We start from the raw sequence: 26,449 nt of genomic DNA on the forward strand, positions 1-26,449 counted from the left end.
GAGCCTATGGTCCCACAGGATTGGGCCTAAACCAGCAGTCGGACATCCCCCAAGGGGCATTTATATGAATGTCTGTCAAGTCTTGCAGCTATGGATAGACTATAATAATATATGGGGAGTTAAACAAAAATACTTCTCTGCTGGACTTCTATCATCCCAAATCTCATAGAAGCTACAGTGTGAAAACTGCAACCAGACCCCATTTTCAGTTTCTCAGTGGATGGAAGACTGCTTCAGCCATTAGGAGGCAAGCATGTTCTCCTAACCATGACCATAGCTGATACCCTTCAAATAATGGAGACATTCAGGTATTTAAAAAACACAAAGAATCCATGTAATTGATATGAACCAGGAGTAACTCCTACTTCTCATAGAAACTGAGTGAGATCAACACTGAAAATTAGTCATTTCTTAGGAAAAAGCAATACAATTCTAGAAATGCTGTAGAACAGTAAAGGCATTACCTCTGATTTGCACCAGCTGATTGTCCTATCATTCAACTAAATTCTGACACTACCTATCCAAAGACAACATCATATTCCACAGTGCTATAAGTCCACCCTCCACCTAAGACACCTGTGGTTCTGAACAACTGGCTATAAATCAGAGTAACATGAGATCCTGTCCTTGGATTCCACGAATTTGCTGGAGCAGCTCACAGAACTCAGGTAAACTGTTTTACTTACTAGGTCACTGGTTTATTATAAAAGGATATAAGTAAGAGATAGTCAGATGGAAGAAATGCATAGGGCAAGGTTTGGGAAAGTGTGTGGAGCTTCCATTTGCCACTCTCCCCAAATCTCCAGGTGGTCACCAAACTCCATCCTTTGGGGTTTTTATGGAGGCTTTAATAGACAGGCATGATTAATTAAGTCCGTGGCCATGGTGATAGATTCAACCTCCAGCCCTTCTCCTCCCCTGAAAATCAGGGGGCGGAAAGTTCCAGCCTTTCTTTGTGGTGGCTCCTCTGGCACAGCCCTGTTCCTAGATGGTTTCTATAAGTCTCAACAGAAGACCAGTGGTGTTGGGAAGGGGCTTGGTATGAATCATAAGATACCATTTCACTGTTATGAGAGCAAGTTCAAGAACTGAGGACCAGAGACTAAATTTAATAACAAAAGATGTTTCTATTGCTCTTATGACTCAGGAAATTCCTCGGATTTTAAGAGCTCTATGCCAGAAACTGGGACAAAGACCAAATATATATCTCTAATTTTAAATCTGAATGTCACACTCTGCAACGCTGTGGAAGGCACAGCACAAAATGTGAAGAAGTCCCAAGCCTTACAGACATTACACTGAGTGGCCAGATTATTATGATCTCTGGATACATAATAATCTTACCACTCAGTGAATTTCCTATATAATAAAAGGCTGCCAAAACAGGTTTGGCTCAGTGGATAGAGCGTCGGACTGCGGACTGAAAGGTCCCGGGTTTGATTCCGGTCAAGGGCATGTACCTTGGTTTCGGGCATATCCCCAGTAAGGGGTGTGCAAGAGGCAGCTGATCGATGATTCTCTCTCATTGATGTTTCTAACTCTCTATTCCTCTCTCTTCCTCTCTGTAAAAAATCAATAAAATATATATTTTTAAAAAAGCTAATATGCATACTGTCCCCTCGACCAGGAGTTTGATCAGCAGGCAGACTGGCCAACTGCCCATGTCCCCTCCCCCTGGCCAAGCTGGCCAGACCCCACCCATGCACAAATTCATGCACTGGGCCTCTAATATTCATATATATATATATATATATATATATATATATATATATATATATATATATATCTATATATATAGATAGATAGATAGATAGATAGATAGATAGATAGAGTGTGTGTGTGTGTGTGTGTGTGTTCGCACGCGTGTTTGTGCGTGCAGAGATCATAATAATCTGGCCACTCAGTGTATATACCATCACAAATCTGCAAGCGGGCTATGAAATAACAAAGCCTGACCGTCATTTGTTATTGTGTCTCCACCTAAGAAATGATACTCTTGTTTCCACAGCTGGAGTTTGGGAGGAAGAAGTATGGTTATTCTAATCCTTATTATTATTTTCATTCCTAAAGGAATGCTTTTGGCTTTATTCTCCTAGCCCAGAGAAAACTAATAAATGTACATTATAAATAAAATATGCTTATGGCTTCTTTCGAATGGTTATGTGCCCAGCACCTCACTACTCACTTTTACACTTGTTGAACCCTAGCATTCTGGGCATGAGTGGCAGGTTTTGTTATCACCACTTTCCAGCAGAATGAAAGGATGTTTCCACAGTTAAATAATTTTCCTGAAAGCATCTAGCAGCTGAGCAGCATATTTGAAATTCCAACCTGTCTGACTCTTGAGCCTCAGTTTTAAGCCCAGGTTCTAAATCTCTATTCTACTCATCCTGAATTCAAATGAAAGCAATACAAAAGTGACCTCATTTGTCTCTTAATAAACTGCACATATGTTACCTCAATTCAAAAGTTATTTGTTAAAATTAGAAGCCACTATTTGTTTTAACTATTTAGTCAAAAGGACTGAGCTAATACAATCTGTCACTGCTCTCTCTTTAATTAAACAGCCACCTGGTTTCAGGGGTTACCAATTACATCACCTAATAAGATGTATATTTGTCTAATTACAGCAATAATTAAAAAAAAGGAAGGAATGAGAAAAGAGGGAGGAAATAAAAAAGGAGGAAGGAAATGACAAAGTGACTGATAAAAGGGGAGGGAGAGTGTGGGAAGGAGGGAGGAAGAGGGAAAGAGAGAACAGAGAGAGAGGAGAAGGGGTGGGGAAGCAAGAAAGGAAACAAGGAAATGCACTGTTGACTATCAAGTCTGTGTAGATGTTAATATCCATTCAGAATCCACTCTGACTTCCCTTCTATGTGTTACTTCATCTCATAAGTCAAAACATTTCACTCCACACACCAAGAGCATTACAAATGCTCTTCTCATGGTAGTGCTGATTAATAGACAGACTCAATATTTTTCCAAGAAACCGATTTTTTTAACTGTTGGATAAAGGTGTTAAGTGTCATTTTTCTGTTACTTACATATTTTCTAAATCATATTTCACTTCAAATAACCATTGTACTAGAAACTTGGCAATAGAGAAGACACTATTGTCATAAGTTTTGTAAATCTCAACAACTTCCATTTAAAACTGGTTCCTTAGAAATGTTAGTATTACATTGAGAACTGATTCCAGTCTAATGCTCTATAAATAAAAAGATGCTTAGTATTTTTTTGCAGAAGTGGTAGCCTTAAAATCTTTACAGTGTAGTAACTGTTGCTAATATACAAAAGCAGGTTACATATGGACCTTCAATGCAGCAAATGAAATTTGTTTCGTGCTGATAAATTGAAGACTATCCAGACAATTTCTGTGTTCTATGTCTTGATAAATTAAAAACTTCAGCGAAATCCCCAGGATCATCTGTATTGCGTTTAGGCAGAATCAAATAGTGTTCTTTTGTCAGGGAGTATGTGGCCCCACACGAAGTTCAGACAGCTTACTCTGCAGCAATAGGGCCTTGAATTAAACGTATTCAAGATTAGAAAAGACTGTTCCTCCCCCTCAGGAAAAATGACCTGGCAGAGATGCTGCCGTTCCACTGGGCAGACCTCACTTCGGACATACTTGTGTTTGTGTGCTCTCACCTCGGGCGTTCTGGCAGACAGCCTTCAGGATACGATGTCCGGGGCCACATTTCCCACGATCGGGGATACAGACGCCTTCAGATGCCAGCCATCGGTAGCACATTGGGTCCTCACAGGGGACAGATTCGACCAAATGCGGGCAGTGCCCTGCAGGCCCCGAGGATTCCATGAGCACATGGCGCTGTCTCATTCTAAATCCTAAAAAGAGGAAAAGAAGACTTTTACAGGGTTCCAGCCCTGACCAACAAAAGAAACAGGTAGCAGCTAGTGGAGAGATGAAGTTTTCATTTGAATACATATAGCTCTAAAACATGAATCATTGTGATGAGTTTTCTTTTATGGCAAATGGGAACAATACGAAGATAAAAGAAGTAAATGGAAAAGAACTAGAACAGGAAATCTGTCTTTTAAAGATTACAATCTGGAAGCTGGAGAGTTCGGACATAATCAAAAGAAATCATAAGTAGCATGTGTCCAATGGTATCAATAAATAAGTAAAAATGAATGGACACTTACAGAAATAGCTTAAACACAGATAAATCCATATTTTCTTTTTGCTGTTGTTTTTGGCAGCATTGTTACTCTGTATTAAGTCAAATATAACTACACTTTGGTCTATTCCTTTGGTTGATGTCTGAGCATTCACAGCTTCATTCCCCAAGACTTTCAGGTCAGCCTGCCCTGTGAAGACTGGACCTCATTGGACCTGCACTCCCCATTCTGACTAAATATGGGTCCATGGTCTATTATTCAGTTAAAAAAAGAAAGTACTGTGAAACTAGGTCACAAAGTTCCACCTTAATTAGGATATAAATGAGCCTTACATACAAGCCTACAGCATCACAAACTCAATCTCAGAGGAGTCAAACAGGTACAAATTGAGGAAAATGGGTAAAAATGTAAGACTATAGGGAGTGATGGGTCTGTGGTGCTATGGAGGATGTGCCTTGGTCTGAAATAGTTGGCTAATCTTCAGCTTCCATTGACTGTGGCCATGAGAGAATATGGACTCTCTTTTGTCAAATCTTCTGATTTTTGTCTTAAAAACCCCAGTTCAAGTTATATTTTTATATGAAATCTCTCCATTTTTCAGTGATAGAAACTAATAAATAAATTATAAAAACACAGTGAGCTAAAGAAAAGTGACTGAGAGCTAGATAAATCGCTTAACTCAGCATTTCATATCTGTGGTCCTCCTGATGCCTCACTTCTGAGGGTTGCTCCCACCTTCCATGGATCTCCTATTTTATGTTCCATCCTTTAAAAACCAAATTAAATCAACGGCTCCAATTATTTTAATTCATCTATAATAATAAAAGTGTAATATGCAGATTAGACTGGACAGCCGAACGACCTTCTGGACAAAGCCAGGGCTGCGAGGGGTGAGGCAGCCGCCAGGGTTGTGAGGGCCGAGCCCCTTGCATGAATTCCGTGTGTCGGGCCTCGAGTTTTTAAATAAAACTAATCTTATTGCATGGTGACAGTTAATAACTATTATTCATTTATGCCTTGGGGTAAGTAAAAAGATGAGTCTTTGATGGAAACATAGCATGAAAACATTAAGTTTCCAGAAAGAAAGTTAGATACCACATCTCCCTTTCAACCAGAGGAAATGTTTGGAAGCTTGAGGGCTAACAAAGCCAGGCATATCTCTCCCATAGTTTTTCCAGGGCCATGCCTATCATTCCACCAATAGCAAGCAAACAAAACGGTTATAAAGCTCAAGGTGCAGGTGGCAAAAGACTGGCTGCTCTCAGCACAGCAAGGAGGCTAGCACAAAGCTACACATGGTTTTAGGCCACAAGAGGGAGCCAAGCTTCCTTAGAATATTGCAGGGCTGGGCAAGTGTTATAGCAGTCCTAACTGCTGGATTTGGATTTTCTTGGTCTAGGCCTAGACTCTAGGGCCCTAGTTGGTAAACTGCGGCTCGTGGACCACATGCGGCTCTTTAGCCCCTTGAGTGTGGCTCTTCCACAAAATACCACAGCCTGGGCTAGTCTATTTTGAAGAAGCAGCGTTAGAAGAAGTTTAAGTTTAAAAAAAAATTGTCTCTCAAAAGAAATTTCAATCATTGTACTGTTGATATTTGGCTCTGTTGACTAATGAGTTTGCCGACCACTGGAGACTCTCAGACTCTTTACAGATCATCCGTTCCAGTCTATGTTATTAATCAGTCAAAATACAACCCAAGGAAGGGCTCAGCTCCCTTCCTGGGCCACCTCGAGTGGAGATGCTTGAAACATACAGAGCTCTAAACAAGATGGAAACAGCAAACTACAATGACCTCTGAACTCTCACTGCCACACACTTTGGATGAACTCTACTCTTCCATGTGATGCCCATGTCCCACTTATTGACGTCTATGTCTGTGTTTGCTAATTTACGTCTTTGAGTAGGACACAGCTTGGGGTCTCCATGATTTACATCCTTTGACAAGCAGCTCAGAAATTGAGCAGTCTTCCCAGAGGGCTTCGGGGTGTCCTACACCTACACCTTACTGCCGTGGAGGGGCATGTGTAGTTTTTCCTGTCAATCAAGTGCATCCATCCCACCATAAATCTACAGATTATAGCTCCTCAGTCAACAGATTCTTTCAGCCTCTCATCTGTGCTGCCTTTGTCCTGACTCAAACTAGGACCAATCATAGCACAAGCTCAGCATAAACCAAAAACCTTGGATTCTCTAGTTAGCACTTAACTGTAAACATACCTCAGTGTTCAAGCCTGCAGTAGACATCAGGCTTCCCCCGGGTGCTTCTGCTCTGAAAGATACACAACTGCCAAGCCTGGTTTGAGGCCAGCCAACCGCTTACCTTCATTTACTAAATTTCATATTAATCAGGTGGCATCATCCCGTAAACATTAACTGCTGTATGTAGATCACTATAATGTACTGTGGGAAGCCACAGGAGGAACAGAAAACATAAATCTCATCTTCACAGCCAATGCAGTCCAACAGGAGGAAGACACATGCATTAATTAAGATGTACCTTACACCAAGACTGTGACAGCCACTTTACTGATATTACCCTGAATTAATAAATCATCAAAACTCTTTCATCACTTACTCTGCTCATTTTACATATTTAAAAACTAAGGCTGGAAGATCCTTCATTGCTTCTCCAAAGGCTCATTACTCCTGAAATGGATATGTGTGAAACTCAGCGGGGGTCTTTCTGAGTCCTTACCTCCTCACAAAAGAGGATGCAAGCCAGCTCTAGTGTAAGAGGTTCCCCAGCCCCACTTCCTCCAGTGGATCTGACAGGTACATGTATCATCTCCTCAAACTAAAGGTGTACAGTCTAGAAAGTGGAATTTCAGCCACTGGATAGCAGGAAGGAGTTACAATAATCACTTCCTGACCACAGATTCAGTTCACCTTTAGTGAGGATAATAATAGTTTTCATTTTTCTATGAACCTACGGATATAGTGTCTAGTCCACCAGCTTCGTGTATATTCTACTTGAGATAATTAGAAAAAAAGTGAATGTGGATTGGAGAGAGAAAAGAGAAGAACAACAAATAGCAGAAAGATCAATGTTTTTTAACTAAAGCCATGAACAAGTGAAAGGAGGCTTATGTGGTCTTTTCCAGGTTTGAAGACTGTATTTCTTCATGTGCTAGTGACCCACAGGTGTGCATGTAAGCTTCAACAAAGCTACCCATGGCCGATGCTGTGTCTCCACACTAACTCCATGGGGGCAAGCTGGGAGCAAGGTCCGGCAGGAGGAGCAAAGCGGACAGTGTTTATTCCACCTTAAGCACCCCACCTGTCCTTATCTCTGTCAGTCATGCATATGTTGACAACTCTGAGTCAAAGAAGGTGAGCAGATTAAATTTTTCAATCCAATCCTAGTAATCAAACCACCATCCCTGCAGGGGCAGCAGTTTATTGCATCATTGTAATTTACACCCTGTTGTGAATACAGAAAAGAAGAGGAGGCATTGATAGGTGATCTTGAGCATGAGAACCCGGTTCTTAGAATGAAAAGCAGGCACTGCCTTGCACCAGCTCCAACACATAGACCCTGAGAAGAGAAAACTGTCTCTTACTCTACATATTTCCTGTGACAAAGCAAAATGATCTCCTATGCTTCCCATTAGAGGTGGATTTATCTAGCAGACAATAATAGAAAATGGAAGTTATCCCCATAATTATTATGTGAGGTATAAACCATGTATTTCTAAACTTTAATGCATCATCTAAATTGATTTGTTTCAGAATATAAAAGAGTGTCTTTTCAAAGATAGTCTTGGCCTCTGAGTTTCAAATGCCATTTCCTATGGAGACTTTTAGGATATTAGGTGCTGTGCTTGGGAGGGAGGGTAAGGATGGAATTCCTAATGTTCTATCACATAAGCAATTATCCAGTGTGGCATCATATCCAGGAGCCCTAATCATTTCCTCTTCAGAACAAGGTAGCCTTTCCAAAATATGTCTAAAAGGAACAAAAAATATCTGTCTATATATCAAAAATATTTTTTTAAATGTGCTGCACATGTACAGCTACAGTTCATCCATCAGCAATGTTTCAGGTTATTTCTCTTTCAGGTATCTCTAATTATAACTCTGGGAATGCCTCAAAAACAAAGTCACGAATGATAAAACCTGACCTGATTCAAATCCCACCGGAAGGTGTTCTGGCTTCACTTGACAAGAACCAGCCTGCCGAGCACTGCTGTCCTTGTCCACCTGTCACAGACTAGACGGAAGATGCAAAGGCCGTGTACAACAGCTGCCTTCCGGTGTACTCAGAATGGCTGATGGGCACAAACCTGATTCCTGACTGAATGATGTCTGCCTGAGAATAACAGCCATATGAAGATCATTTCTATAGTAAATATTAGATAATAAAAAATTTCATGCTGTCTTATCTTTTTTCTACTATTTAAAAAAATGTGAACAAAAGGAACATACTAAAGTTATAACACAGCAGCTGAGAAAAAGATCAGCGAGGAGAAAAAAGTCATTATCTCCAGCTTTGTACATTTATTTTATTTTTGTCTTGTTTTCCCCTCAAATCTTCCATCAGATTAGATATAGATGTAGATATACTTATACATATACATATACATATACACAGATAGATACAGATAAACATATGGATATGGATATAGATATACATACAGATATAGAACCTATGAAAGTATGAACATTTGAGATTTCTGCTAGTGCATCTCTTTAGGGTAGAGAATTCAGATGAGAACAATCCAGATCACATGCAGAGGTCAGTGATGTTTCATGCATTAGCCTGTGCCCTCCAGCCTCCATGGAATGCTAAGCCACATGCAGTTTGTGCCAGTCAGTGCCTGGCAGAGCCCATGGTACTACCACGAGACAGTCCAAGATTGAGAGCATCTCAGATTTCATGCTCACAGTCAGTAGGAATAACAAGAAGATTACTTTCTGCTACCATAACATGCTTGGATTCCTGGAAGGCACAGAATCATTTCCCTAGAGGAAAAACTCCATTCTTTATTTGTCCCAAGAGGGATTATAGGCAGGTAGCCCTGGAAAGTTTTAGCAAGACCTTAAAAATAAACATTCTCACAGCTCTGGGGAAAAATTTATAAAATAACAAACTCCCAGACCTGAATAATAATCATTGTACTTACACTCTCTCCCGTCTGCAATTACATAGTGCCTAAAGCAGGTCATTTAGCCTCAGTATGGGCCCTATTAAATAGCCTAATACTTATCCATCCCAGCCTGCCCCTAAACTCTGTAGGACACTCAGGTGAGAAGTTCTACTCTCTCCACCCTTTCTGTGAAAAATGTGTTATTTAGGGCACAAAATACACACGCTGGTGTCTTGGTGCTCTAAAATTGTCCTTAGCACACCTTCCTTTCCCCACACACTGCAACCTATTTTCCCTCTCCCTCCAGAGGGAATGTACTAGTGTCATGGTCAGCAAACTGCGGCTCGTGAGCCACATGCGGCTCTTTGGCCCCTTGAGTGTGGCTCTTCCACAAAATACCATGGCCTGGGTGAGTCCATTTTGAAAAATGGCGTTAGAAGAAGTTTAAGTTTAAAAAATTTGGCTCTCAAAAGAAATTTCAATCGTTGTACTACTGTTGATATTTTTGTCTGTTGACTAATGAGTTGCAGACCACTGCACTAGCTCAAAGAGGCATTCCAGACCCCACCCTTATCTCCCACCTCAGTTCAATGATTGGCTCTCAAGGCTAATTGTTCCCATGGGCCAATGATGAGGTGCACACAGGCAGAGGACTTCTCTGCTGACCTCAGGGATAAGCCTTCGCTTGATTCAAACTTATTTAGGCTTATGGAGGACATCATGAAGGAAGCCTAGTGTTTGGGGAGCACTCCACTGAAGAGTCAGAAGTCCAGGTCCTTATTGCTAGCATGGCCATGATGAAATCACTCTGGGGTTGAAGATAAATTGCTTTGCTTTTCTACATTTTTGTTTTGGCATTTTATGAAGTGTTGGGTTTTCACTAAGCCTAAATGCTAATGCAAATGTGGGCAGTTAATTCATTTCCTAGGGCTTCCAAAACAAATCACCACAAACTAGGTGATGTAAAGCAATAGAAACTTACTGTCTCATAGTTCTGGCAGCTAGAAATCCAAAGTCAAGCTGTCAGTAGAGCCCTGCTCCCTCTGAATGCTCCAGGGAAGAACTGTCCCGGTGCCTCTCCTAGCTGTTTGTGGTTTTCAGAGGCACTGTATGCCTTGGCTTGTGGAGGTATCAATGCAATGTCTGTCTCCGTCTGCACATGGCCTTCTCCTTCATCTTCTGCATCTGTCTCTACACATGGCACTCTCCTCTGTGTGTTTCTGCCTGTCTAAATTTCCCTCTTTGCGTAAGGACATTCATCCTTGAATTAGAAACTACCCTACTCACATATGACCTCATTTTAACTTGATTATATCTGCAAAACCCCATTTCCAGATAAGGTCACACTCACATGTGCCAGGGGTTAGCACTAGACATATCATTTTGAAGGACAAAAGTCAACCCACAGTAGGTAATGTCTAAAGAATAATGGACCAGCGTATATTTGCATCAGCACATCATGTTCCCTGGAGGGAGTTGCTTCTCTCCCACTTCCAGTCCTTCTATGATAGGGATATAGGAGCCAATGAGGAAAAAGTTTGGCAGACGGAGGGATCAGAATGTTGTGAATGTCCCAACTGAGCTCCATGGACCAGTTCTTAGATGTGTAGAGAAAGAAGACTGAAATAAAAGTAAAAAGAGCAGTTTTTTACCTTTTTTTTTTTTGTGTGTGAACATTTGGACTCAAGTGACAAAAATTACAGCATAGAATTAGGAGGGGGGAAAAAAACAAAAAAAATTGTCTGAATTTCTGTAGAGACTCTATGGCCCAACACAAAGGGGATGAAAACATTTATTACACCTGACCATAGCATTGCTTCTACCTTCTTTTTTAAAATAGATTTTATTGATTTTTTTACAGAAAGGAAGGGAGAGAGATAGAGAGCTAGAAACATCGATGAGAGAGAAACATCCAACAGCTGCCTCTTGCACACCCCCTACCGGGGATGTGCCCACAACCAACATACATGCCCTTGACCAGAATTGAACCTGGGACCTTTCAGTCTGCAGACCGACGCTCTACCACTGAGCCAAACCGGTTTCAGTTGCTTCTACCTTCTTGATGAGGGATCAGCACATCATGTTCCCTGGAGGGAGTTGCTTCTCTCCCACTTTCTGTCCGTGGGGCTTGGATGGAGCTGGCTCTTTGGTGGACCTGGTCTCTAATCAGAGTGATTGCATCAGGGAAGAGCACCTGATACAGATTAGCTAATGGGATTCAGCACCAGGACTCTGCCTGGAACTATTAGGAAAGACATTTCTTTCTATGCTACTTACTGTTTAAAAATGAAATTCTCTGCGTTTTTTTGTTTTTTGTTATGTTGAGAATTTTAAGATCTACTCTCAGCAACTTTTAAATACATACTATAGCACTTATTGTTACCTGTAGCCTCAGAATGTAGTCATTTTATAAATGGAAGTTTGTGTTCTTTAACAAACATCTCCTATTTCCCCACCCCCAGCTATTATTTTATTCTCAGTTTCTATGAATTCAGGTGTTGTTGTTTTTTAAAAGACTCCAGCTATAAGTGTGATCAAACAGTATTTGTCTTTCTCTACCTGACATTTTACTATGCATAGTGCTCTCAACATTCATCCATGTTATCACGAATGGCAGGATTGCCTTCTTTTTATGGCTAAATGAGATCCCTTTGTGGGTGAATGTGTATGTATGTATTTATATGTGTGTATATAGATTTACATTATATTTTATTTAATCATTCTTCTGTCAACAGACACTTATGTTGTTTCTCTGTTTTGGCTATTATACGTAAGGCTGCAATGAATATGGAGGAGTGCAGAGAAAGAGTAGATCTTAAAAGTTCTTACCACAGACACACACACATACAAGGTAACACTGTGAAATGATAGATGCATTAACCCAACACTCCAGGTTTCATTGAAATCAAGATTTCTATTGTTTGATAACAAAATTAAAGTTAGATTCCTTTCCTTGATGTACACTCAATATACACTCTCTTGCCTTAGAACAAGAGTCGGAATAAAGGAAAGCCAGGGACAGGGTGTGTGAGCCTGGCTGGGCACATAATGTGCATTTGTGCATTGTGGGGACTGCTGAAATGCCGGTCCTCAAACAGACCTGAATTTAGGCTGAGAGCACCAGCTTAAAACACCAAACGCTTGCCCACGTATTCTTTCTTTGCATGTGGTCATTGGAAGTAGTGCTTAGGAAATGTAACCTCACTTCTGGGCTGTCCTTGTATTGCATTCATCTTAATAAAGAAAATATTTCCTTTTAGCCCTGTCATGTAATGGGGCATAATATGAATGCATTCGTAAGAGCCAATGAAAGAGAAGTCAAGATGTTCACAGCAAACGAAAGAGAGCAAGACTACCAAGGACTACAACATTAAACAAGGACATGAAGTTTTAAGATTTCACCTTAAGACTGAGCACAAGTGCAATACCAACATGCATAAATGACCTTCATGAAAAATAACATCAAATTCAGCATGTGAAAATCTGAAAACAAATTTTTCCTGATGTATCTACAGAAATCATGTCTAAGGTATACGATTTTTTGAATAATAGTCACTTCACTAACTATGAACATAATCTGAATATCAAGCAAGGTCAGAGTTTCTGTTCCATAGAAATATCCTGAATGTTGCCAGAGCTGAGCTGGTTATCTAAAATGTACAAATAAATATTGCCTTAAGCAGGCTTAATTGGCTACTGAGCTTCCAGAATAAACATGTGTACACTGGAAGCAACTGAAACACACACACAGACAAGCCACTCACCTTTTCTCCCCTGGAGATCATGGCAGTTTTCATGGATGCACAGACCCCAGGCTGACCAGGAGGACACCACACAGTCTGTAGAGCAAGGAATGCTGCAGAGCTGAGAGGCTGCAGGGGCAGGCCCCACACATAGTGTTTTGTCCACAGGTCTAATGACTAAAGGACAGAAAGAGAAAAAATAATGGACCATGTCACCTTCTCTGGTTATCCCTAGAATTGTTCCCGTCTTTGCGTGTTTGCCTTGCCCACATCAGCTTCATGGTTCAAAGGGTAAACACAAACAAAATATAAATATAAAACACTCTCTAATATGCATGGCTCAGCTACACAGTATTAGCATTTGGGGTAAGAAAAGACTGAAAAACAAAGGAGTATTCAAAAAGGGCATGTACTTGAGTTTCCTGCCTCACAGAGCATTCCCTGGGAGTTTAAGAGAGGACTAAAAATATAGATACAATACCTAGAGTTATTACTTAAAAAATTAAATGGCTTTGTGAAGTTTTGAGATGAGCCCATCTCAATGATATAAATGACTGGGTTGCTGTGAAAAAAATAAAAATTGAACTCCTGAGGTGGGGTGTTTAGCATAACCAATCTACTGCTGTTACTCCCCTGAGGTGGAGCTCTCCAAGACAGTAGAAAAAGGATTCTTAAAATCAGAAGAATAATCAGGATCCATGACTACAGAATTAGCCCTGAAAGTCAGTTTCATTAGTGAGGCTACCCAGAGTCTAAGGAGCTACAGGGCCTGGAAACTAGGAGCCTGTGAGCTCTTCCTGTGTGGCCCTCACCCAAAGAACACCCAGAGCGGGTCCCCATCCTGGCGCCATGAAAACACACAGAGGAAGGAGAAGATGAGATGCTGATCCCTGTGGAGTTTGAAACATAAAAGTAACTAGGACACCAATACCTAAAACACACCAAAAGAACACCAAATACATAACCACACTTCACAGAATGGCCCCATGCTAAGGGCGTTTTGGAGCATTTTGGAGTTTGTGAGCAAATGACTTAAGTTCAGAAGGTTTTATCTTGTGGACAGGCTTACACTATTGTCTAACTGTTTCCTTTGTTTTTCCACACAGCTAAGCAGATTAGAATTGCTACAAAGGCAGAGACTGGCATGAGAGGATTGGGTGGTGAATCACGCCGTCTATTTGTCTCCGCACGCTACCTGCCATGTGAATTAAATTGGAGAAAGTTGGCACTAAATCACTGCTCTGACCAGCAGAACTTTGAGCATAATCCAAAACGATAATAAAATAAAAAATTCTGTCATGAAGAAATTGTAACCCATGAGGGGGGAAAAATGGGGGGGATATACTGAACAGTGGGAAAGCCTGAGGTAATTTTGGGGGTGAATGAGAAAAGTAAAAGGTTGCAATGAAAAATAATATTTTGTTTTAAATTAATTTTTTTACAGCTTACCAAAAGGATTTGACCTGACTTAAATAAATGGCAGGGCAAGCAAGATTAGAACTATAAATGTCACGGGCACAAGCCAGTGGAGGGGACAGGCTGAAGATGAGAGAACAGGTGTGAATGGAAAGCAAAAGGGAGGGTTGATGATCAAACAAAGACAGTGCTGGTGTGTTAGCAGTGGGATGGGAGGCTGGTGTGACCAAGACTGGAGATGAACATCTGATACTGATGGATTGTGGGTAAAAAAGAACCAATGAGATGAGGGAGGGGAGTTGATTTCTTTCCTAGGAGGGAGCAATGGCTGACACATGGAACAACCATTCACTGAGTAAGTATGCATTCATTCCAAACCATTCAGCACCCACGCTCAATCAGGGGCTTTTGAACTGTGACTGCTTTCAAAGAGCTCTAAGTCAAGAAGCCTGAGTCAAGTAGCGTATTAACAAACTTGATGGAAAGAGATGCTTCAGAGCATCAGGTAAGTAGAAAGTGCACATCCAGAGGTCCTAAGGCAGAAGTAGGTTTGTGTACAGGTCCGTGCGTGTTACAATGTGTTCTCACAAACTCAGCTTTAGTTCTAAAAGCAAAACTCCATAACGAAGGACAAGGAATCAGGGAATGTAAACTGATTAATCTTCTTAGTTAAAAAAAAAACACGAAAACATTTATAATGCACAACAGGCACCAGATATACATGTATCAATCAAGTTAAGCTGTCTAACTGCTTTTAAATATATATATTATTATTAGTCCTAGTTTAAAAATGAGGAAATTACAACATAAATATTTACTCTTTCCTACATGTCCGGTTGGTGAGCAGAAGAGCTGGGATTTGGACCCAGCGGTCTGTCTCTTAACCACGGCACTAAGTAACCTCTCCATTGATTATTCAACCTACGTTGTTGAGTTCCTCCCATGAGTTAAGACAGTGTTAGGTGCTCACACTAGAACAGTTAGTAAAACAGAGAAGGCCCCTGCCCTCACGGAGACCGTATTTCAGTGTGGGTTAACACTAACTATACATGAGTCCATGGGCTTGAACAAGTCTGGAAAGCTGTTAGAGTTACTCCTTTCCCATGCTATCTCCCTGCAACACCAGTCAGACAGACTTAAGTGTCTGATGATCAGTGCCAAGAAGGTACCCCAAACCACTCAGCTATAAGACGCAGAAGACACTGGCTGTTATAACCTTTGTACCTGCGTTGAAATTAGTTAATCCACCAGTGCAGTGACCAAGCACACAGAAGGCCTGCAGTACATATCATCAGCAGCTCTAGATTGTCTGTGTCAGCCAGGCTCCAGGTTGGCAGTGCAATTAGAAAGAGACTGGGGAACTTGTTTTAAAACTGTGTTTGTTTTTACAGATATTAAGCTTCTGTGGCTTATTTTTGGAGGGCTGTTGAGGATTACTGGGAGGTGTGGGGTTAAGTTCCCTGAGGTCCCCTTTGATAAATACCTAGGGCTAATGGTACTACTAAGATTTGAAAGTAGGAGAGAGGGACATGGTGTGCTGGAGAAGAACAAGGCGGGTCTTCCCCGGGGACTATTAAGTGGCATAATGGGAGGCACAGGGATGGGGTTGAGGCCATTTGTCAGAGCACTTACACCTCTAGCACCTGCAGCTTTGACAGACAGGGGATCTTTATCCATTTCAATAAATTCTCCCAGTCCCAGGCGACATGTCGCAGATGCTTCATTTAAGCACTGAATCAATGTGCTTGGGTCAACCTATCTCTCTCAAATGCCCTGGGCTACATTTGCTCTACAAATAAATCATGAGGATATCACAAAGCACTTACCAGCTTCAGCCCACTTAGGTAGTCATCTCCCTGAGAATAGTGAGCACAGGATATTTCTACACCCATTGACTGTTAGCGCCAGAAGGGAGTTTTTGAGCTAATTTAGTTTAATTCATCAATTTTTCTGAAAAATGAGCTCCAAATACATCAGGTGCTTCCAAAGACCTTCACTCAGCAAATCAAGAGCAGAGCAAGCCTAAGTCTTATCCCAGGTGGTTTATTTTATTTTTTTCCTGGAATGATGGCATTGGGCAGAGCATAGGAGGTCATTTATGCCAAGGACATTTGTTAAAGAGTCACAGGGACCATGACTGGAGCAGCCAGTGCCAGAATCTATCTAATCTCTCCCAGGAATGCTGCAGGCTCAACTTCTCCCTTTAACAAAATCCAAACCCTTCTCCTCCTTCACTGGTACGGTACTTCTCCAACCTCTTCCCAGAAGTCCCTCACTAAGATGGAGGTGGTAGATAGGAAGACCAACATTTGCTCCACTTCAAATGGCCATTTACTTGTTTAATTGGCAGCTATTCGTGTTGGGACAAAATTATTCTGGGAGTGGCTGAGTGGGGGCCATGACCTGGACCACCGGGGAGTGGATGGTATAAGCGTTTTTACTTTTAATGGGGCCTCATTTCTTCTTGGCCAAACTCTAGCCATACTGTCTGCAGGAAAAACTGCTGCTTCCTGCTAACCTGCACTCCCTGCTCTGGAGCTATGGACTGAAATCACTTTATTCTATTTATAACTCTTTTTTTTTCTCTCTCTCTGTGTGTCCATTCAGTACATGGCTGTGCTTGTCCTGATCCACTTTTCCAGCTGCCTTTTAGACCATGTCACCATGAGGCCTTTTGCCATTCTGGTGTTAACCAACAGCCTGATTAGATAAACAATTATCCACGGCTTTATAGGCCATTTAACCTGTGTAGGCAGCAATGTTGGCTTGTAAAGAGCCCTAAGTAGCCACAAAGTGTTAAAGAGCCAAAATAACATATAAGGAGGATATATTGACATCACTTCATAATGGTAGCTTTCTAAATGCTAGGGAATGTAGCACAGTATTATAAGCAATTGTACATATGCACTATTCATTAATATATTAGGTATTTCAGTACCTACCTTGGAATTTTTTATTTGCAATTATTAAATTGACCTGCCTTACAAGAAATGTGAAAGTCTGTTCTAATGATTGCAAAGTTTCCTTAAATAATGAATTACTCCCTGAACAGCATGGTAACTAACAAGGGAGATATGCTGGATAAATGATATGTTGAGTGCTTAAAAATTATTTTAAATTCTAGAAATGTACAGAGTTCATGATTTTCCTTAATCACAAGGTAATTTCAGATGAGCATACTAATTCAATCAAAAAGAATTGTAATTAAGAAGAAAAATGCCTGTTGTGATCATTAGCATGTGACTGCCATTGTAAAGAAAAATTAGTTCCTTCACATTTTATTCTTTGAAACTCTATCAAGTTCTAATTCAAACTAATTTGAATTAATACAGAAATAAGTTGGCAAGGATTCAGTAAGAATACCTTACCTCCCCACCCCTGATGATGGCCATTTTGTAAGATTTAAACTTCAATGCCTTTTAACTTCTCAAAAATAAATTAAATTGAAATTGCATAGCACTTAATGATATTAATAACCTAGCATCTCTCTCTAGTTTATTTTAAAATTAGTTATATTTGCTTAAAGTAAAAAGAGTTATCATAGAAGTCAATGGGATTTTCTCATTTTTAATATATCTGTTATTGAATAAAAATGTGTCAATCTTCCAAAATTCAGAAAGTATTTGAGGTCACTTCACCATAGCATATTGGAGTTCACCTTTTCCTCTGCACAGAATAAAGTATCCTAAAGACAGTAAAGGAATTAGTCACAAAACAGTGCTTTTGTTCTCATATTTTCATGGAGATGAAAATAAAATAAAAGTAATGCTACTTCCTGAGAACTCTTAAACCTGGATTATCTGTCTGCTTTCTTTCTTTCTTCATATATATATATATATATATATATATATATATATGAATTAGTATATATATATACTAATTCAATTATATATATATATATATATATATATATATATGTGTGTGTGTGTGTGTGTGTGTGTGTGTGTGTGTGTGTGTATTATTGATTTTTTTACAGAGAGGAAGATAGAGGGATAGAAAATTAGAAACATTGAATATCTATGAAAGAGAAACATCAATCAGCTGCCTCTTGCACACCCCCCACTGGGGATGTGCCTGCAACCAAGGTACGTGCCCTTGACCGGTATCAAACCCAGGACCCTTCAACCCGCAGGCCGATGCTCTATCCACTGAGCCAAACTGGTTTCGGCTCTGTCTGCTTTCTATGGGTACAAAGTACTCCAGCAAACAACATATTCTATCTCTGGTTGCTTTTACATAACAGATTTGATTTCCAGAATGACATTAACCTTCACCAAGTTAGGCAAAGAAGTCCTCTTCACTTCCACTTTCCAAATCAAAGGCAGGCACTAGGAACCCCAAAGGGAATTCCCATCAAAAGTCAGGACCACAACTTTCCATAGGCTCTCTGAGGAATAACCATAATAGAAACAGCAATTGCTAAGATATAATCCAAAACTAATGAAAGAACCTACTTATGCAAAAATGCTGCTTTCTAAATGATTTTTGAGAAACAATATTGCCTCTGACATATGCATTCAGTGAGCATACTGACTTGGCAGAAATTCAATCCACCTCACTGCTAAAATAAATAGGCCTCTTCTGCAGACTGAAGGAGTCAAGCAGTTGAAGGGGAAGATAAATAATATTACAATTTTAAACAGAAAGCTGATTTCCTTCAAGAAGCTTTGTGTGTTATTTCAACTGACTTTTGCCACTGGGATTTGCAAAATAAAGTTTCATTCTTTCAGTTTAGTGGATAGAATAAAAACAAAATCTGTCTTCTAGTACTATAGTCAGCTTAAAGAATGAAAGCACATCTCATCCTATGATATGTAATAAAGCTTAATTTTAGCCATATTGCAACTCTCTTGGCAAAGTACTGTGCAATATAATTTGGCAGGAGAATGGGTATGTATGTGCAGCAAATTTAATATCTAAAAATAATTCCTGCAATTAGAAATGATGATGTGAAATTTGGCCACATGTTAAAAAGCTTTCCAAATATCATTCACTTCACATAGCCACTTGCTAAATATTTATCACATAGTGATTTTCTCGGTGCTACAGATTAACAATGCTATAAACAAAGATAAAAATCAATATTCATAATAAAAATGAAGACAAAATAAATGAAGTATGTATACAATTTTAGTAAGTAATCAGAAACAAATCCAACAATTACATCATTTGGGGAGAAACACAGTAGCTTTCATTCCTAAATTTATGTATTTTATCACCAGATATTCTCTCCTCCATTTCAACTTTGAGAATTTTTTTCTGATTATTCATCAGACTTCTAGCTAAAAGCCTATCTGGGGGTCCAGAGAGGATGGAAAAAGCAAGAGCTGACCTAAATGGCATCCTTTACAGCTTAGAGTTGGAAATATCATCAATGATGAGAGAGAATGGAAAGGAGATAAGTGAAAGATGAGGAAGTGGTCAGGCAAAGAGAAAAGGTGAGAGAAAGTTATCTCCAGAGATGTCAGCAACAGGATATGCAGTGCCAGAAGTGCAGCCATCAATAGGTTTTTAGTGCAAGAGTCCTCTTCATATCAACACTCTGCAAACAATAGCAAGAGCTAATTGAGAGAATGATCACAGGAGACTATTTCATTTATTAGCTTAAAGGTGAATGTGTATTGACAGCCCACTTAGTTCTAGGCACTGTGCTAAGCACTTAAATGCAAGTTCTCATTTATTCATCACAATCACTCCAAGGTAAACACAATTATTGTTCCCATTTTATAGATGAAATAACTAAAGATAAATTATTTGCTTAAACCAACAAAGCTAATTAAGTGATAAACACTGAACCAGATCCTTTTTAAACACTGAAAAGCCCAGATCCTTTAATACTACAGTATAGTATGATGTTATCTTTGTAATAAATTATGATAGAAAAATCTCCTGTAATAGTAATAATTGATCAGGAAAATAAATAAGTGAACATTGAGTCCACTTCCAAAATTTTCTTCAAGGGAGATCAAATAGACAAAATAAATAAATAAATAAATAAATAAGGTTTAAAATCTCAATAATAAAAAAGAAAGAAAGAAAGAAAGAAAGAAATAAAAATAAAATCTCAGTAGTAAAAGCCAAACCTCAAGAAAGGAAAATATTGTTAAAGGAGAATGAGGAGCTAGGTTGGTATTTTTTATGTGATTCCAAAGGTATTTATGATTATACTAAAGGTGTGAGAGAGTAGATAAAATAATATTATAATGACTACTTTCATCTTAAGTTTAGTTTTAGGGCCACTTCTGAGGTATTACAATGAATTCACAATAACACCACTCCCCCTCTTTTAATATATTTTTAGAGTAATTGATGACCAAAGAAACCATTTCAGCAGCTTTGAAACTGGGAAAGATGATAAGAGTGAGCAAAAATTCAGCCTCCACTGGTACACACAGTCTCACTAGCACAGTTCTATCTCCTTGTCTACCTTCTCCAACCCATCAACTGAGAAAGGACAGCCTAACAGTTCAATGTTCCTAGACCCACTGGACAAGAACTAGAAAGAAGAAAGATGTTTTAAAAAAACAAACAAACAAATAACATGATAAGGATGCTCCAGAGAAGGAAAAGGTAACAGGAAGAGCAGGTAAGAAAGGTCAGGAGGAGGTGACAGAAAGCGGAGCCTGGACTCAGACTTCAGGACTGGGCACAAGATGCCCCTTTAGTCCATCTGAACAAAGCAAGTCAGACCTTCATCTGTGTTGATTTAGAAGGTGGTCTCTCAACCTGGGAATAACTGAACAAGAAGTTTTAATAATGGTAACAAGAATGGAAAATCCATATTCTCCAAGGTGGCAGAGTCCTCCAAGAACAATATTGCTAAAACTGGAGCTTACAGCTCTTTCTAAAGGAACAAAAACCAAGTAGTAAAATTTGTACTTTTTAATCCCTTTTACCTTTTCCACCATCTCCCCAACCCCTTCCCATCAGACAACCACCAATTTGTTCTCTGTGTCCTAAGTTTGTTTCTGTTTTATCTTTTCATTCACCTTGTTTTTTAGATTCCACATATAAGTGAAATCATATGGTATTTGCCTTTGACATATTTCACAAAGAATAATATCCACTATATTAAAATAGTCCTGGAGGTGTGAAATACAGTATAGGGAATATAGTCAATAATACTGTAATAACTATATATGGTGTCATACGTGTGCTAGACTTAACAGGATGATCACTTCATAATGCATATAAATGTATCATCAATATATTTTACACCTCCAAATAAATATATCATCAAATTTTAACTGCAACTGAAAAGTAAATTAAGATATTTTTTTTTACTACTTTAGGGGGTCAAGAAAAAACTATTTGTCCCTAAAATAAATACGCACATTTTGTTTATACAGGAGAGAAAAACGAAGGCCTCCCTGTACTGGATATCCTTGTTAGCCTATGCTGCTTTAACTTTGCAAATTGTTTTAAACTGAACAAGTAAATTCAGCTTCAAAGGAAGGCTCCTTGGATTCAGCAGGCCCCTAAGTAGTGATCAGAACAAGAAATACCATAGTAATTTTTTAAATGAAGAATAGTTCTTTCTATTATATAAGGGGCCACATTATGATTTTTTAGATGTAAAATGAAAATTTCAAACTGACATCTCTGAATTGCAAAACTAAATGAAAGCTCCTTTTTCCCCAGGCCCAATTGGATTCATCAGTCATACGCTATATATCTCTTCACTGTGCCAAGGCAAATATTATAAATTAGTAGCTTCCAACCTGGCTACTTCCATGGGACCTAACATATACCCAAGCACTGTGTCAGAATTGGGAAAGGTAGCGGAGAGTACAGTATGGATTTATATCTTTAAAAATCTTTATTATTAACAGGTTGGGGAATAAATCTTATGAATAATTTTTGGAATATGATTTTGAAAACCCAATTGGCAAAATACTATCATTAAAAAACTGTCAAACCTAGAGCCTACCACTACCTGTGTGAATTGGACAAATCTCTTAGCAATTGAGCTTCTGTATAATAAACTACCCAGTGTTTCTCACTTTTGTTACATTATCTTATCTCTAAGGAGCCTTTGTAAACAGTTTTCCCTAATTATCCCTTTATTCCCAATGACATTTTCACACCACACATACAAAGTATAAGATCTTTCCACCCTAAGAACCAATTTTGTATGCCATGAGGTCAATAGCATCCCCATTGGGAATGAAGGAATAGCACACAGGGTGAGCTTAAACTGTGCTCCATTCAAGCAATTTACAAGTATGTCCTGAGGAAGCACTACTAGTATTTCTAGTATCCAATAGGGAAAGTTTTAAAAATCTATCCAAGCTTCTATCACTAATAAATGGCTGAGGCAAGACTTGAACTCAGCCAGCATGAGTTGTTTTTCCATCTTCATCACCATGTTAGACTTCCAGGATTGAGCTCTGAAATTCTTAGACTCTATGCATTTCCATGGCTGTAGGCTGAACACTATGTTTTTGGTTTGGCTACTGTGTTTCTTTTTTTTATTTTTTTCATTTATTTATTGATTAAGGTATCACCTATTTGTCCTCATCCCCCTCATTCCCATCCCAAACCCCTCCCCAAGCATGCCCCCATCCCCCTGTTGTCCATGACCATTGATTATGCTCATATGCATGCACATAAGTCTTTTGGTTGATCTCTCTCCCTTACCCCACCCTCCCTACACTCCCTCTGAGGTCCAATAGTCTGATCAATGCTTCCCTGTCTCCAGGTCTGTTCTTGTTCATCAGTTTATGTTGTTCATCATTTCCCCTAAATGAGTGAGCTCATGTTATACTAGAAATACACTTTTAAGAACAGAAAATGAGACAAGCAATAATAGTTATGCTGAGAGGTAAATGAATCAGTCTATAGTGAGTTTCTTTCTGGGCCAACAGTTCTTTTGAGAACCAATTTCTATGCTACTGTGTTTCTTAATACCTGTGTTTTCATGAAACTAGAATAGATATTTTAATTTTTTCATTACAATAAGCAGGAGATAGTACATTAATTTTTTCATTACAATAAGCAGGAGATAGTGCATTAACCAGTAAGATATGCTATTTTCTGGTAGAATTCTGATGCATGTAAAGAGTACAAATGATTTCCCCAGCCAGAGTGGCTCAGTGACTGAGCATTAACCTATACACCAAGAGGTCACTGGTTTGATTCCTGACCAGGGCACATGCCTAAGTTGCACACTCATTCCCCATTAGGGGGTGTGCAGAGGCAGCAGATCTATGCTTCTTTCTCATCTATGTTTCTATCTCTCTTTCCCATTCCCTTTCTCTCTCTAAAATCAGCAAAAACATATTTTAAAAAGAAATATAAATTATTTAAAATAGCTGATAAGCTGTAAAAATTTTATGAATTGATCTTTTGCTTAAGTAGCAGTCATGTTATTAAAAAGCCATCCTGAGAAGTTGTACCCTAATATTTTACAATTATACTATACATCAATGCAAAATAGGTTATTAATACCAAGAGGACAATGACAAATATTTTTAAATATTACAGTCATTTTCTAGGAAGTCATAATTTGAGAGAAAAAGCATAAAAATAACAGGTTAACGGCAATTATTTAATTTTAAAATGCACTTACATGATTTTCTATTAAAAGCAACATGATGTATTTATAGGTTATTTAGTGCAAATAAACACTAATTCTGAAAATATAAGTACCTATTTTTAAAAGGGTAGATGAATCAAATTTCTAAAGTAAACTAGTGTATTATCACATAAACAGACTCAGTTTCAATAATTGTGTTATTTTTATAAAACACTTATATACTTTCTTAGCTGAGGCACTTTAACAAATATTGTTTTGTTCAACCCAATGAAACTCAAAGATAGAACATGTTCATCATAACAATTATTATTATTTTTTTTTTGAGGAGGAAATCCTGAATGAGTAAGTAGTTATGTTTGTTTAGATCATTTTCAGACATCTGGTAGCTTACAGTAGGATCTTTAAAATAGAGAACTCGGCACAAAAGTCAGGGAGCCTGTGCAGGTTACAGATCATGAAGGAGCACCTCATGTGAGGACTAGTGTTACCTTTCCTGAGCCATCTTGTCCAATCTGGCCCAATAGGATCCAAACAGATCACAGCCCTAACACCACAGTATAGGAAATCACAGATTTCTTATTCTGAGAACAGAGATGGGGCCATATCTTGCAGGCCATCAGGTAATAACTAGTCTATCGTCTCTCCTTAACATTAATAATTAATTAAATATTTATAGTTATTTTCTTCTATTATAATTAAAGGCCCAGTACATGAAATTCAGGCACGAGTAGGGTCCTGAGGCCTGGCTGGTGATCAGGGCCAATCAGGGCCTCCCTTTCCCAGCTGCTGGATGACAGCCTGGGCCTTCCTTCATTCTGTGCCACACGCTGGTGGTCAGAGCACATCATAGCGACCAATCGGTCTCCCAGTCGAACTCCCATGGGGACAATTTGCATGTTAGGCTTTTATATATAGATAGATGATCAAAAACAGGTATACATTGCTATCTTTTAGAAAAATAGAAACTTCTCAATCCTATTCTGAGTTAAGACATGTTTCTGATGAAGTCTTATGTCTCCAGGGAAACCAGACAGATCCCAAGGAAAGTGAGGGGCCTACTTAGAATATCCTTTCCCTCAGAGATCAGAGATATGCTCCCTTGTGGAACTTTGGAATGGGAGAGATCTCAATGGTCTCTTTTACAATATTCTGCTTCTACAACTGAGAAAATCAAGACTTAACGTGGTTATATGACTTGCATATGGTTAGCTTAAAAATCCACTTGGAATTCCCTGACCTGTCACTGACTTCACTCACTTATGCCAACCCTAGTTGGAAAGAAAAAAAATATACATGCTTGATTAATCTTATCATATCCAACCACATCTACACTTCTCATTCATTGAGGATGTATTTTATTCTGCAGATGACATTATGCATGAAATATACATTTCTTCTCTTCAATTAGGTTGCAAAAACCCTGTTGTTAGGACAGAAGCACATAATTCTACCCAAGAGTCCATATAAGCAAGTTTGAGCTAGTGAAGTGACTATTGCTAAGGAAAAAAAGATCAGGATTTTTTTCTAATGAGCATTTCAAAAGAAACGTTATACAACTTATAGATATTTAAATAAAAACATAAATAGAGTTAAATGCTCATTGTAATACAACTTTCCCAGAAACAGACACTCTATCTTCCTGCTCATCACTGCAACTCCAGTCCCTTAGATATTGACCAGTGGATAGTTAGCATTCAACACATTTTTAATAACTACTTAAATAAATTAATGTGGCTATATGCATTTCAATGCCAGCCCAGATATTAAATGAAAATGGAGTTGGGTAGCAAATATTTGATAAATATTTGAGAGTAAAGAATGCTGATATACACGTTCTACATAGAGATGTACAGGTTGAGCCTACAAACAAGTCACCTTGCCAAGGGGGCAAGCAGTGTTGAAATCTGACCAGGTTCTGCTACCAAACTACATCCTCCAATTGATACTCAAAATGATGTCTCTTTCTAACACTCCCTCTCCCAGCAGGTGACTTTGTATGCTAGTAATTCACACAATCATGCCGTTTATGCTGCCTGCCTATGGCCCTGCTTATGTACCATCTGAAAGAATGAGAAGTACCTGCAGAGTCAGGTCCATTTAAAAGTGTCCCTTGAAGTTGAAGATGCCCTTATAGTCATAAATGTTTAATCATTGAAAAGTTTGAAAAAATAGGCACTTCATCAGAGATGTTTCTTTAAAAAACCAATACATACATATTCTCAAAAATAAAAAAATAAAAATAAATCCAGGTGTCTGATCAAGAAAAGAAACATGATCCCACATCAGTAAAAACAGCAGATGGAAGAATTAATGGGTAACATTCTCTGGGTCTGAGATCAGCCAGCAGAGTTTATTAGTAGAAATAAGTGAGACAAAGAATGAGAAATGGCTGGTGGGATTATGAGCAGGTTAATAGAGGCATGCATTAAAGGTCAGAATGTTAAATGTATTTGTTAATGATTCCAAAGTCCAAAAATTCAAATAGAGTAATGTGACAAGGTCCACATTAGGCCGCTTCCCTT

The 26,449-nt window shown here is 38.9% G+C and overlaps 1 protein-coding gene across 1 annotated transcript in view; it reads right to left on the reverse strand.

Annotated features, from left to right (window-relative positions):
* The window catches only part of THSD7B (thrombospondin type 1 domain containing 7B), a 696,543-nt gene that overhangs the window by 445,347 nt on the left and 224,747 nt on the right, over positions 1-26,449 (reverse strand). Inside the window, exons 5-6 of the mRNA XM_036422004.2 lie at positions 12,995-13,150; positions 3,652-3,849 (exon numbers count right to left, since the gene is read on the reverse strand). Coding sequence (XP_036277897.1) covers positions 3,652-3,849; positions 12,995-13,150 — 354 coding nt within the window. The remainder of the gene's footprint in view (positions 1-3,651; positions 3,850-12,994; positions 13,151-26,449) is intronic.

Source organism: Pipistrellus kuhlii, unplaced genomic scaffold (genome assembly GCF_014108245.1).
Source record: "Pipistrellus kuhlii isolate mPipKuh1 unplaced genomic scaffold, mPipKuh1.p scaffold_m20_p_7, whole genome shotgun sequence".
In the NCBI taxonomy this organism is placed as follows: Eukaryota; Metazoa; Chordata; class Mammalia; order Chiroptera; family Vespertilionidae; genus Pipistrellus; species Pipistrellus kuhlii.